Genomic DNA, 15,686 nt, shown 5'->3' on the forward strand with positions numbered 1-15,686 from the left:
CCATGTTTTTGTGTCCATTTCTGATCTGTGATTTATTGCCTTCCAATGTACAATTTTAAAACTTAAAATACTAGCATAGGACAAAAATTTTTTTTGAAAAAGAAATTTCAAATCCAGCCTCAGACATCTCTGGACAGCTATGGATAGTAAGCAATAAAACTACAAGAATGTACTTGAATTTTTTTTAAGTAATAAAGGCTGTTCTTACTGACTTTTCTTCCAATTTCCACTAGAAATATGAACTAATGTATCCAGTAGAAGGCAGTTCTGCAGATAGTTATTGGCTCTCTCACCCCAGGTCAAAAGCAATTTATAGCATATGTGCAGTGAAATACTTTTCCTTAATTGTCAAGGCATATGGAAAGTGATCTAGAAGAAAATGTCAGTTAATTTTTTAATGTTAGTGAGACTGATATAAAAACATTTAGAAGGAAAAGAGTAATTAGACTATCCTTACTTTTGTAATATGCCACTTCCTACAGGAAACCTTTCCTGATCCTCCCTAATGGATAAAGCCCATCATCTTTTCAAATTATCCTGAATATGCAGATCTGTTTCTATGCTTTATCTCTAGGTGAAATAGAAGCCTCCTGAAGCAGGAACTGTTTTTGCTTTTTTGTCTATATATCTCAGAGTTTAATATGATATCTTGCCCTTGTTAGATATTTAATAAATACTTGGATTGTTGATTCTAAAAATCATATCCCAATCATCTCTTCCAAACCTAAGGTTTACATGAAATAGATTATTCAATCCTGCCCATGTTGAAATAATGACTTTCTCTTAAGAATCTTACTGCACTTTAGAAACATGACCTTGAGACTCTTCAAAAGATTGCCTCTCCTCCCTGAGTCTGAAGGTGGTACTGTATCATATACACATAAAAACAGTTTTTTAAATATACAGAGCATATCTATATGTTAGGTACTCTCCCTAGTCAAATTGAATGCTTGATACACCCCCTTTTCAGCATTCCAACGAGATTTTTTTCTCCTCACTCCCACCTCCAAAGTACATTAAAGTAAATTAACAATACATTCCTACTGCTTACTGTGAAGTTTATCCCTTACATTGACTATACTAATTGTAAGTGTAACAGTCTTTTCTGGTTTCATATACTACTTTGCTCATATGATTCATGAATTGTACAAAGACCTTGATCTTGTGGTATAGTATGGAAAAAACTCTTTGACTTGATCTTTATATTTTAATTGGAGAGGATCTGTAGGGAACTGGCAGATCTGAACCACAATGGACCTAGAACTGACTTGAAAAAGTTAGGCACACTGTCTTGGACCTTATAGTTACAACTTGAATCTGAGTTAGGACATGAATACAGCTCTACTTGGTTCTAAGGTCAACCCTTTACATATGACTCCATATCACAACTATCTTTTTTTTTTTTTTAATGCTTTTTTCCTCTCTCACTTTTGATCTAAGTTACTAATCTTGTATAGGTAAATCCCAATAAGGAATCTTCCTCTCTCAATGCAGTTCACTACTTCTGAAAAGTTAAGGACTATAAAAGAAGATAAATGATTTTTCCAAGATCACCCAGATAGCATGGTTCAATGTGGAACTTGAATCCAAAGGCTTCCTGGCTTGAAGGTGATTCTCTCTACATTACTGCATGAAGCTGCTTACTTTCTTCTATTGAAAATGCAAAATTTTGCTTGTTTCTTCTCATGTGAATCTATTGATAGCTTAAAAAAAAAATCGAAAAAGTTAACGGTCGTATCGATCCAAGCACCACACCTGAAAAACATCCTCTTCCCCAAATTATCCTAATTCCCAAATGAATTCAAGACAACAGGATGACAGTTAAAATAATTGATACCACGTGGCACAAACACAGGAAAACAGGGATAGTTACAATTTTAGGGAGGCCAGATAGAGCACGTAGTTTAAACGTTTTAAAAGTCTCTGAGGCAGAAAAATACAGGAAATCAAGAAATAGGTAGAAAGAGTAGAAAGGAGCAGAGCCCCCTGTGCTCTGCGAGTGAAATTGAATAAGGGTGGTGGAAACTCTCTAAGTTGCTGCACATCTGGTCCAGACTCTTAAGCTCCGGAGGGAGGGAGGGAGGGAAGAAAGAGAGAAAGAGAGGGAGAGAGGAGAGTACGGTCTTGAAAGGAATCAGGGACTCTAGACAGCCCCAGAGAGAGGAGCCGGGAGGGGAGGGAACAAGAGAGAAAGTGGGGAAATGGAACCTTAGAGTTGATGAAGCGTACAGGTTAACCATGCGGTGCAATCCCAGTGAAAACGCCTCTCTGCCTTTCTGATGTGTGGAGACTACAAGTGCAGGAGCTTGGCTGGGCAGACCCATGTCTGGCCCTGCTGCGGGTCCTGGGACTTGGAGAAAGAGGCGCTCTCTTTCTGGAATAGCTAAGAGACTGACTGCGGGAGAGAGCCGGGGGTGGTGGTGGGGAGCCTGGTCGTTATGCAGACGGATCTAAAATGACCAGCAAGCGGAAACCTCTGAAACCCCAGCTCAGGAGATCAATCAGTGAGCAGTTACGGGACTCCACTTCCAAAGCCTGGGATTTGTTGTGGAAAAATGTCAGAGAGAAACGACTGGCAGGTCAGTCCCGCTAAGATTGGGGGTGGGGTGGGGGGTAAGAGACAGAAACTCTGGCGACAGAGGATTTCCCACCGCTCTTTTACACCCCCCGCCTCAGTTTTCTTAGCTTAGGTTTTTGATATGTACCTTCCCCCCCCCCCCCAATTATTGTGTTTACTAACTCTTCCTTCCCTCTTCTTATCCCTTCCCCTCCCCCAGCCTCACATAGAACTGAGAACTCCAGTCCCTGCTCCGAGCCCCAACAAGCCGGCGGCCTCCCTAACAGTCCCGGTGCCAACTCGGCCTCGCAGCCCCAGTAAGCTGACGGGAGGGTGGGCACAGCTGCTAGCCGCCTGCGCTCCCCAGCTAGCCGCCTGCGCTCCCTAGGGCGCACAGAATGCGGGAGTTACCTGAGGAGATTCTGTGTGGGCGCTCTCCGGGGCTGTTCCCCTTCCCTCTCTAGTCCGCTGAATGTCCCTTTCTCTACCCTTTCCCCCCAGCGATCTATTAGAATTAATTTCCTGAATTGCTCCTCAGGACTCTTCAGCCTTTCCCTTCGCCCAACTTTGTCATGACTTCCATAGGCGTCGGGCAGGTTGCCTTCTGGAACGGCTACTGGGAAGGCAAATTTAAAGAGTGGGGAAATCATGGGAGAAGATAAGCGCTCCTGCGGGTTAGATTGAAACGCTGTTAATATTTGGTGTTTCGGAGCGGATAGGAAAGGAGACAGGTGAATGGGATGGGTTGATGGTCCAGGTTGATTTCTGAGTTCAAGTGAACAAAAACACACACACACGAACACAGTGGCAACAAAAAGTTTCCCGCCCTCTTAGAATGTATATAGTCCACATAAAAAAAAAAAAAAAAAAAAGGTGAGGGAAAGAACACGTGGGTGGAGAATGGAGAGGACTATTATGAGCCTAGCAATTCTTTACAACCCATAAGAAGATTAGAACAGCTTCCTCCCTCCCTCTACCCCCCGCAGTCCATAACCCAATGCCCGGGACAGTAGATAGTTCAAGCCCTTGCCCTATCAGGTGGCCTGTCTTTATTCTTATCGATGGAACTCTGAGGTTACTTAGATCACTGAAGAAAACCTTGTTCCAAAGTTTAAAATCACTGGCTATTTTAAATAATGGGTATCTCCCTCCCTCTTCCTTAATGTTAAAGGATGGGATGTACTTACTAGTGTGGAGTTTAGCACATGTAGTGGAAAGAGTTTAGGGGTTGACCTCGTGGCTTGATGGGATTCTAGGATTGCCATGAAAATTGGTCTAAACAACCTAACTTGTCAGAGCTTACTAGGGCTTTATCATCTCCCTGACTTAAATCAGTATTACCTGAAGTGGGCAATGACCCAAAAGGTACAAGGCAACACAAGGAAGGATAATGGACATCTACTCTATGAAAAAGTTCTTCATTGGGCAGAGGAGAGGGGTGGAAATGTCAGAGTGAAATGAAAGGATTTGCCCATTGTTTTCACCTACCTACCCAAGTGGATGATTCTCCTCCTCTGGTTAAGCTAAGAGTGTGCTGTTCTTATGCATCCAACCTATTCACTCTATCCTCTGGCATTAAGCATGATCTGGAAATAGAAAGGATTTCATTTGTCTAGACAGAAATCTGAAGACTTCAAGCTCACATCTCCCTGATTAGCCTGTTATCTTTCATGTCCTCAATGTAACAAGTTTCTGAAGGTAGCCTTCTCCATCTGAACCTAGTAATAAATTGTGGAGGCCCAAATAGTGAAGGTCAATTTTGTTTTCTTTACCGTGCATTATAGATACTACCTATGAATTAATTATTTTGGATGCTCACTTGATTTAATACTAAATAGTATGACACAAAGATAATTTTATAAAGATGTTTGTGGCCTAATGAGCTTTTGGACTTCATACCAAGTTATCAAACCCAGAAATTATTTAAAATGTCTCTTCCATTGTGAATTTTATTGAAATTTTTCAATAAAATTGATCCCAAGGATCCCAAAGAAACTAGAGAGAATCTTTTTAAGAAGACTGCATTTTATGGTTAGTATAAAAGATGATTCTGCAGCAGCCTGGTCTTTTTCCAAAGGAATTGCATGGGGATAAGAAACAGTTTTGGGGTGATTATTATAAGTAAAGTTGATCAGTAATCATAGAGTTAAGTTAGTTATCCAGTTGTACTTGTTTTTACATTAGAGTTTGTTAAGGACCTTAGACTAAGATTTTCTTCGGGTAAATGTGTGACTGATATACATTTCAGGTTATGGATCTATATATAGCAATTAATAGATAGAGAGAATTGGTTCCAAAAATGGGAAGACTAAGAGCTCCCTCAGCCTTAACATGATTTTTGTGTCTTCATGTGTATTTAAATAGGGGTATGAGGTTTTTAAATGTTTAATCAGAATGCTAATATCTATTTACCCATAATCTATTTACTGCTTTGCTAACAGTGAGCAGCACCAGCAGATTATTCACCTGGGAGCAAGCAGTCTTCTTCAAAACAGAATTCAATTTTTGCTCCTCTGAACAGACTGGGATGCCCCCCACATTGCCAGCCAACTTCATGAAGTAGCTTTTCATTGCAAATTGATTTACTCATATTTTCTTCCTAAGGTGGCTGGAATACTAAACTTTGGCCACTAGACCCAGAAATACTTAGGTTATTAATTTTAGAATTTATTTTCAGTAAAAGCATACCCTTCACAGGTGATTGCTTAGTTGACATCAGAGAACCAGATAAATGAATATGCCTACAGATGATGTTTGCTTGATAAATGATGATTTTTAGAGTAATTGTTTTTTTCTTAACCTATTCATCCTATAATATTCTTGTGTTGTTATTTCTCATTATAGTTAATGAAGGAAATTGTATTTAAAGGAAGCTATTGTTTGTTGGCTCACTCCTGTTGGAGGCAACTGATTCTTCTATTTGTTACCAATGAGCCATTATATGAACTGAAGATGGACAGCCTTTCTTCTGTTTATCTCCTACCTGACTTTTGGATTGATTAAGAGGGCTGGACTTGGAACCAGAAACTAGAGATTAACTAGAGATGTTAAAATACATCAAAATCCCTAAACTTTGTTTGATGGCACTTAGGAGATAAAAGGAATATCCTTCAAACATATCTTGATGGAAAAGAAAAAAGAAAAAGCAAACAATCCAGGAAGAACAACACAGAAGGAAGGAAACTAGAATTTAAGTACCAACTAAGTGCCAAGAGCTGTGCTAAGTACTTTACAAATATTATCTCATTTAATACTCAAACTAACCCTGGAAAGTAGTTGCTATTATTATCCCATTTATAGTAATATTTATTATTATCCCCTTTTTGGAGAAACTGAGACAGATGGCAGTTAAGTGACTTAAGTCTTAAGTAAAGAAACTTTGAGGCACATGATAGATTCCAAAATCAATGCTTAATGACCATCATTTTTATTATCCTGAAGAGGAAAATGTCATGGCTAATATCCTGCACCTATTTCTTTGAATTGTCCTTCGTGAGAAAGTCCCCTTCAGCACAAGACCTAAAGGTTAAATGTTTGTATCATCATCCTCTGTTCTTTAGGCTTTCTTCAGTGCTCTGCTCACCCAGCATTTCTAATACCTTCTGTATTTTACTTATCAAAATCTGCTCTCAGGAGAAATTATGGTGGGGTCATTTATTATTTTTGTTGTTCCTCAATATACAACGGAGGCAAATAGGGTTAGGTGACTTTGCCAGAGTCACACAACTAGTAAGAGTCTGAAGCCAGATACAAATTTGGGGAGATGAATCTTCCTGATTTAACCAGATCTTTTTTTCTGACCTATACTGGTTCACTCCATCTTGGGCAACCTAGTAGCCCTTTTTTCCCCATGGACCGACCATATTTTTGCTGTATTTTAGTGCTTACTCACTATTAGGCTTTAGCCTCCCTGCATCTTAGAACTCCTCAATTAGAGGATCCATCAGCCTCAGTCTGTCTTCTTTAATAAGGATTAGAGGCATGTACCACCACATCCAAGAGAGCTCTATTTTGTAGACAGTAGGGCCTTTCTCGGCTTCTCTGGAAAAAAAGTTTTGGTAGAGAAAGTAGGATCTATATTTAGTTAATTTCATCATACCTGAAATCATACAAATTTTATTTAGGAGGAATAGTATGTAATTGTAATTGTGGAAAAATTGTGGAGACAGTTAATGTGCTTTTTTTCATAAGTCTTTTTTTGAATGACGAAACCATTTGACATATACCTTTAGGGTAATTATAATTACCCTGCTAGCTAAGAATAATGTATATGGTTAAGATAACTTCAACAATGAAACCAATTCTTGTATGTATAGAGACTGGAAATATGTAAACATTATTTTTGGATTAAGTAAGCTAACTGTGTTTTGGTTTGTTAGAAAAAAAAGGCTTATTTTATACTATGTTTCGAGAAGTTCTAGGTTCTACTGTGTCCACCATCCCCGCCTAGAAACAGATCCTGGGCACCAAGCAAGGTAGAAGATACATGTACCTTGTATCTGAAGTACCTGAAACTCTTGAATTCAATAATCCTTTCTTTGTTTTTCATTCAGCATATTTTATCTTCCAACTGTTGATCTATGACTTCACATGTGGAGTTGATTTGCCCAAATCCTTTTCAATTATAACTGTTGCTTGTTGAATTGTCCTTGTTGGCCAAATATATTGGTCCTTCTAACATTTTCTGTATAAGTATTTATCAGGCTTTTGTGATAGTTGGAATAGATGATTGGTATAATCAATTATACTTATAGAAATAGTAATACCTTCTAACATGGAATTGCAGCAGAGCCTCAAGATTGTCTTTATAGCATCCCCTAAATGCATTGAAGTTTTTTTGCTAACTTGCCATTCACAACACCATTGATTAAGAAAAAACAGCGGGGAAAGAGTGAGCTGGGAAGGTGGCCACCATAACTCAGACTGTTAACATACAATTTAGTTCAATGAATTATCATCTATAATAAATTATCAATGTAGAATTTTAAAAGAAAGCTCTAGTAGTTCTGGTCTCATATCATCTTTAATTCCCTTTCTTATAACAGAAGCCAACTTGTATGTATGAATGAATGAATGAATGGTGTTTTTAGGTCTACCATAGGCCCACAGTATAAATGAGCTTTTTCTAAGATGGATGGATGGCAGGTGTTTCAGTCATCTGTATTCTCTTAATCAGCTGTCCTTTATAACTAAACCAACTCCATTAACAAATTCTCTAGCAAAGAGCATTCTCTCCAGCTTTTGATGTCTGTGATCAGTTTGATCTACTTTTTAAAACTTTGAAGGTGTGAGAAAAGCTAAGTGAATTTTCCAAAACTCTTTTCCCCCTTCATTTTTAAACCCTGCTGTGTTTTAATGGAGATTTAATCCATATGTCTTATTCCTTTACATGCACAAAATAATAATTAGATGGGTTACAAGCTAATTGATGTCCAAAACTCTTTATCTTTTTTTATGGTCAAATTTTAAAGTAATTTCTCTTAGGCACAGGAAGCTATATGCTGCCAAAAATTAACTTAAAACATGGAAAAGTCTGAGTTTCGTTAGAAACTATAATTCCACCAAATTTGCATGAATACTTATCCTGTCAAAACAGGTTCTCCCCCTCTGAGTGTCAACAGTAGCATCCTGTGATGTGATGTAAATATTAGATTGTGTCTTTAATGTACAATATGATCAAAAGTGATATTTAAACTATAAGAAGTACCTCATTAAAACACGAATATATTCTCATATCAAAAATCACAGGACAATGCCAGTCAAGCTTTTTCATCTGCTTTATATCAAAGTTATTTCTTTTTCCATTCTGTAAAGAACAGATCATTCTACTGTCAGTTTCTTTTTTCATCAGTTCTAAGGTGAATACATTTGGAAGTGATTTATGTTAACAAGAAAAACTCAGCCAGATGATTGTATCATCACATTGGGAAGTTTATGTAGGATATTCAGGTATAAAGGTAGATAGCAGCATTTCCTTGAACTGACATATGTTACAACTGTAAAAGTTTGTGATTAGTGTTATGACTTTAAATTCTGAGCCCCTCTGCAAAATTTCACAACTGACCTACCCTCTTCCCATATCCTTGCTTTATACTCAGGATAACCCTCTACTTTACCATCATGTTAGTAGTGTCATGGTCTGGAACTTAACAGACTCATTTTCAGAAAAATGCTTTTCCTAGAAAAAAAACATAATAGAAAGAAATGTTAAATTTGTTAGAGGTTAATGAAGATAAAGATGTAATCTCTTTTTCTCTTCCAAGTTCCCTCCAAAATCTATTCTCTAATCCCTTGGGGACCTATGGACCTGAGTTTAAGAAAACCCTGTCATTGAAGATGGAACTATAAGAGATCACAGAATAAAACATGAGTGAAAGTTCATTTGTATTTTATTTTTTCTTCAACCTCTTTTATATTTTCTTAAATATTTTATTTTTACTTTTATCTTCCCTATTTGCAGTATAAAATGTTTTGCTTGGCTTTATCTTAAGAAATCCAATATAATGGTGCTCAACACTTTTGATGTTCTGATATCATATTAAGTTCTGTACATAGTAGGCACCTAATAAATGTTAGTTAAATGAGTTTATAATCAGTGTCAGAAATAAATCATTTCATCACAGAAATACTGAGACTCCTCCCTTTATTTTTGTTTTTGTTTGGGGATAAGATAATCTGGATCTGTGATTTCATGAATATAGGAAATTCCTGGTGAAGAAATTTACTCTATCAGTAAAACTAGACAATTTTTCTGCAAACTTAAAGTCTCAGAGAATTGTAGAATACACAATGTGGTTTAGACTATTTAGTCAGTGTCAGACAGTGTCAGCATGTTGACAAGTTTTGAATTCAGCTCTTCCTGATCTAAGATCATCCATTCACCAGGCCACACTATCTCTCCTGTGCCCTCCATTTTACATTTTAAAAATGCAGAATATAGTGCTACTTTTGCTCTGGCCTTTTATTTATTCCCCAATTATTTAGCATTCCTAGAGATTTTAATATGTTTAAATCCAAAAAGGATTTTACTTTTTATAATGCTACTGTGACATAAATGGATTCTCCTTTTGGTACTGAAGTTGGTTTATTATTGCAACCACCAAATCAAAAATGAGCAATATTTGACAATCATATAAGTTGGGTGTTTTTTTTGTTTGTTTGTTTGTTTTTGTTTTTGTTTTTTCTAAATAACAAACTTTTTGGTTTGGTAGGTGTTTTAAAATCAGTCATGTGTACTCTAGAGTTTATTTAAAAGACAACTTAATATATCAGTTTAGTGAGCAGACTGTTTAATGGACCATGTAAAGAACACTTCATAATTTCAACCTTGAGTTGATATTGAAGAAACAGACTACAAAACTGGAAGTGAAATAACGGAGCAAAAATGGGGGGCTTCTGGAGGCAGCCTTAGTTTCAGTTCAAAGTGATCACTCCAAATGCAGCCAGGAGTTAACGTCCAGTTCTTTATTGTCTTTTCCAAAATAGCCCAGTTAGTTTTTTTAGAGGCCTATCTCTCTCCTTGGTTCCGAGAGCTCTTACCTTTAGTTCTTTGTCTCTGCCAGCTTCAGCCTCTAGCTCTCTCTGAATCCTGGCTTCTCAATCTCCCAGAGTGCTCCCAGTGGGCTTGTTCTTTTACATGTTATTTTAGAGGTGTGAATTCAAAGGTTGACTCCCTCTGAGAGTGGGATTGTGGGCTTCTGACTTGTGAATCTCCTGGACTCCTTTCTGACTTGTGAATCTTGTAGAACTCCAATGAGTACTAACTATATTAGTGAGCTAGAAAACTGTTCATTACTATGATAAATTAGATAACTGATTTAGCACCTTATAAGAATTCTAACAGTTCTCAAACTTTTTTTTTTAATCTGAGGACTTCTTTATAGCCTCAAAAATTATTAAGGACCCTCTTAAGATCCTTTTTTAATATGGATATATCTATCAATATTTACCATATTAGAAATTAAAATATCTTAGTAGCATTAAAAATTTTTTTTGACCAGGAGGTCCCTGGACTATACTTTGAGAATTTTTGGGCTAGAAAATACTGAACATTTAAGGCATATATAATATGTATTAAAATTGAATGATGTGGGGACAACGAGATGGTGCAGTGGATAGAGCACCAGCCCTGAAGTCAGGGGGATCTGAGTTTAAATCTGATCTCAGACACTTCACACTTACTAGCTGTGTGACTCTGGGCAAGTCACTTAACCCCAAATGCCTCAGCGCAAAAAAAAAAAAGTGATATATCACTTTTGTTTATAGAAATCTCAGCCATAATGGGGGGCTGGGATTCTAAATTTGTAAATTTTTTAAGCTTTCTTTTAATTTTAACTTTTATGGTTGAAGTATACAGCAAGTCATGGGAGTACTACCACATGCCTTTAATCTTGACTGTATGATTGTCCTCCTATAGCATCAACTGACACAGGCCTTTCTTGCTAATGTAAATCACATACTTAATCTTAGTACCTTCCTCTAAAGCAAATTATCACACCTATATCTTGTTTATACATAGTTTTTTTTTTTTTTTGTTTTGTTTTTGTTTTTGCACATTGTTTTCCCTAGATTGTGAGCTCCTTGAGAGCCAGGACTGTTTTCTGCCTTTCTTTGAATCCCCAATTTCTATTAGCATAGTGCGTGGCACATGGTAGATGCATGTACTAGAGAGGGACAAATCATAGAAGATGACTAATTGCAATCAGTTGTAATAGAATTACATTCCAGTAGAAAGTAATCTCCTTAAGAGGTAAGGTCCTTTTGTTTCTATATCCTCTCTGTATCCCCAGCACTGTGCCTTATATTGTACCTTGTAAGTAGATATTTAATACATATTTGCTGAATGAGAAAACAATCCCTTTTCAGTAGGTCAAGGAAGACCTACAGGGAAGAAGTAACATTTGTGTGAAATCTTGAAAGTAGTATTTCAGCAGGAAACAGTGATGTATAAGGACATTCTACACAAAGGATATAATATAAGTAAAGGCAAAGAAGTAATATAGCATGGGATTTATTTATGAAACAGTGAATTTTGTTTTTGTTCTAGATTAGAATATGAGAAGGTGGATAGTGGAAAATATAGCTCAAAAATAAGTTTAATAAACATTATAGAAGGTATTGAATGACAGACAAGAGTTTGGATTTATATAGTAGGATTTATTTTGGAGGTGTCTAGTGAACTGACTTGAGGAAGATTAATCTGGCAGTAGGTTGGAGTAAAGATTGAAAACAGGGAAACTGGTTAGTAAGCAATCACCAAATTCCCGTTAGTAAGTAATAAGGGTACAAATTAAGGGAGTGGAAGTAGGAATGGAAAGGAAAAAAGGTGTGAGAGTTGTAGAAGCAATAAGTGAATGAGAAAAGAATTGCAGCATATTTTTGGTTAGTGTGGTTTATTTTTTTCCCTAAAGAGCTTATAGCCAGGATAAAATGTATAAAAAGCCAAAAAAAACCCCAAAAAAACCATCTTCAGCAATTGTCATACTTAAGCATAAATTAGTTGCTAGAGTATTTTGAGTTTTAAAGTATCTCCTTTTCAAACATATACAAAAAATACTATAAACCACCTGCTCTCTAGTCCTGCCCATAGCCACAGATTCCTAGACTGTCTTGCACTGTTCTTGAGTTTGTTTTTTTGGGTGGGGAGAGAGGAGTCTGGAAATTGATACCCAGTATTTCATGGTTAACTGGGGCCCATTAATAGAAGTTGGTATGCATAGAATCTTCGAGCTAGAAATGACCAAAAAAAACTTAAAAAAAAAAAAAGTCTAATACTGTTTTTTTTACAGATGAGGAAAAAAGCTCAAAGAATCATTTGCCCAAGATCACTAATCCACTGAGTGGCAGCATGTAATAAAACACTATCTCCTGTCTTCTCATTCTTTCTTCTTTCAACTCCTTCACACTGTCTTTCTATAAACTATTAATTATGAAAGACAAAAGAGCAGCACTCAGTACCATGTTCTTTCCTTCAACAAACATTTGTTGATTGAGTGAATGAATACATGAAGCTACACAAGGAAAACTAGAAAAACTCCTTATTTTAAATGGATTAGTATTCAACACTAAAAGAGAATCTTGAGGGAATGATAGATCAATTTTGCCTCATTACATAGAATAGGCTCATAATAGTTATTGAACAAATTCTATATGTTTTAGGAAATTATCAGATTTCAGAGCTCATTTGAAGGTGGAGGCAGTTTGGTTCCCACGTATAAAATCATACTTTCTATTTTAGTCAAATTGGACTACCACTTTTCAGAACTTGTTTTAATTCTGTCGCCATGTCTTTGACTATAATGTTCCCTTTATTTGCAATGGACTTCAACCACCAAAATCCACATTCCAAATACGTCTCTGCATACCGAGAGTCTTCCTTTATGTCAAGGCCCAGCTCAGATACATTGCCTTTCACGAATCCATCCCTGGTTCTCAGATAGAAATGAGATTCTTTCCTCATATCCCTCCTGCTATTCTATAAGGATTTCACTTTGTAGCTTTTATTCTCATTTTCTAAGCATAGGTCTTATATCATAGGATGTGCTAGTAAATGTTTTTAGTAAAAAGATATGACATGCTTTATATTTTAATCCACATTAACATTTTCTCTATCACTTTCTCAAATCTAGACAATCAACAAAATAATAAAGCAAGTCCTAATTTGTAGCATTTCAAAGGTATGGATTTTCACACTGAAAATTTGATAATCTTCTCTCAGGAGCTAATCGATGCAGACACCAGGCAACCCCATAAAATTGGATAATCATTGAGAACAGGAACTATGTCTAATTTTATCTTTGTATGCCCAAAGTCTAGCATGTAGTAAGCCTTAATATTTGTTGAATTTAATTGATCAAAAGATCATAAATTTAGAGATGGAAAAGTCTTTTAGAATCATTTTGCTTAACTTCCTTTTACAGATGAGGACAGTTAGATCTAAAGAAGTGAAATGACTTGACTAAGGTCACACGATTAGGAAGGAACAAAATATTGGCTTCAAACTCGGGCCTTCTGAGTCCAAATCCATGGTTTTTTTTTTTTTTTTTTCACCACTTCATATTCAGTTGAATTGATTGCTAGGATTATGGAGATAGTCACAAAATTTGAATGCATAATCAAAACACTTTAGATTCATAGTTTATTTCTTCAGAATCTTTGTTAGTTGGTGAGAAGGGGAGGGAAATGTCAATGTCAATGTGGTTAAGTTTCTGCTGTTATAAAAAGTAGCATATTAATTAGTGCACTCATGGCTCCCTTGTTCAACATTTTCTTTCAGCTAGACATCTAATGTGGGAAACATTGAATATTGGATAAAATTATTTAAAAAATCAATCAACCTAGCAATTTAATAATGATGTGCTTCTTGCCCTTGGTTCAACAGGAAGAAAATAAAGGTTTTTGTGGAGTTTGAGGATGATAAGGCACACTAAATTCATCCATTTCAGATTTTTTCATTAAATTCATTATTATTGATACTACTTACAAGTACAAATATTTGAACTCTGTAATAAATACTAATTACATTCATCAACATGTCCATGTATATGACTACATGGATTGTCACAAATCATACCATATAGAAGTGCTTTCCTTTCTTGGTCCAGCACTGGGCTTTTTAATCATAGGATTCTTCAAAAACTATGATGGATTGCACCTTATTCTAGCCACAGGGAATTGTCTCTACAGCCATGGAAATAAATTGCAGCTTTCTTTGTGTGCCAACAAAAAGCTTTATGAGCAATAGACATGAAAAGAAGAATAATAGTTAGAATGAAAATAAGTCAATAAAAGCTTTTACATATCTCAGATATTGTCTCCTAGAGTGTTTTACTCTTTCCGGAAAGAAAGAACAGAAAGGGGCTTTGTGCTCATGTTTAATTTCCAGCTCTTAAATCTAAATCAAAGCAACAAGAACAAATAGTAAATTATTCCCTTAACCCTTTAGAGAAGAATCATGCTGATGACTATGATAGACTGTGAAATTAGTGTTGGCCCAGTTTTGCTATTACTATTGAAAGATTCTATAGCTACTATATGTACTATGACCAGGGAAGGCCTTGGGGAAATGGATACTTATGGCCTGTGCTTTCAGCATGTTAGACTGCAAGATTATCATTTGAAATTGTAATGTTTATGCATCACTGGAAGAAGAATACAGAACTAGTGCAGGAAAGAACAGAAGGATATGTTTCTCTATCTCCCCCAGGCTTTCCATGTCCCTTGCTGCATCAGCTTGCTTTTCCACTGTGATCCTTACCCTCTAAAATCTTTCTGATCCCAGTTAGGTCCGTTGAGCACTAAGACACTAAAAAAGACTATCCATGCAAATGATAATAAATCAAGCACTAAGTAAGACTTAGTTCTAGTACAGCTGGCAACATCTTGTACAAAGATATTATAGTCATAGCATGAATCATTTATTCCACTGGCATATTGTCATTTGTGAAAGATCATCCAGCATGGTTTGTGAATCAGTCATCATCTGTTGCTATGATGAAACTATAAACTGGTTCATGTGCCCAAGGCTTACTAGTAACCTAGGTAACACTTTTTTTTTTTTTTTTGTCTTTTTAAATTGGAGTATTTGTGTACTTCTATTGTTAAGTTCATAAGAAAAAGGATTTTAAAAATTGATATAGGTCTAAAGGAAATCAAACAGTGGGTCTAGGGATTGAAAGTAGAATTGTAATTTCATTATTATAATTAACTATCAAATAAGGGAATCCCTTCTACCAATGCTGGTCAAATCTGAAACTAATAGTCTTGGAGAGTTAAGTGACTCTGAGGTCATTGGGAGATAAAATGACTTGTTTAGGGTCACACAGACAATCTGAGATAAACTCAGCAACTTGCCTAGAGAAATACAGCAAGGCTTTGAAGAGATGGGTCTCAGTTGCTCTTGGATTTGAGGCTAGTTCACCATATATTACATTAGTGGTGTCAAATTCAAATAGACATGGGAGCCACCAATCTATAGATAAAGATCCTTAAGGGCTTTATACTGACAGTTTTTATATCTTACTGTATTTTTTTAAAATTTTGTTAAGTAATTTTCAGTCATAGTTTAATCTGATTTTCATAGCACTTAATAATATTATAGGCCCCATGTGGCCTGCAGATGTGTTAGTAA

At 36.2% G+C, this 15,686-nt stretch overlaps 1 protein-coding gene across 1 annotated transcript in view; it reads left to right on the forward strand.

The window, feature by feature from the left end:
* Positions 1–633: 633 nt before the first annotated feature.
* STARD13 (StAR related lipid transfer domain containing 13) overlaps positions 634–15,686 on the forward strand; it is a 291,189-nt gene continuing 276,136 nt past the window's right edge. The window contains exon 1 of the mRNA XM_051986474.1: positions 634–2,579. Within this exon, the coding sequence (XP_051842434.1) occupies positions 2,456–2,579 (124 nt within the window). The 5' untranslated portion in view covers positions 634–2,455. The remainder of the gene's footprint in view (positions 2,580–15,686) is intronic.

This window comes from Antechinus flavipes, chromosome 3 (assembly GCF_016432865.1).
Source record: "Antechinus flavipes isolate AdamAnt ecotype Samford, QLD, Australia chromosome 3, AdamAnt_v2, whole genome shotgun sequence".
NCBI lineage: Eukaryota > Metazoa > Chordata > Mammalia > Dasyuromorphia > Dasyuridae > Antechinus > Antechinus flavipes.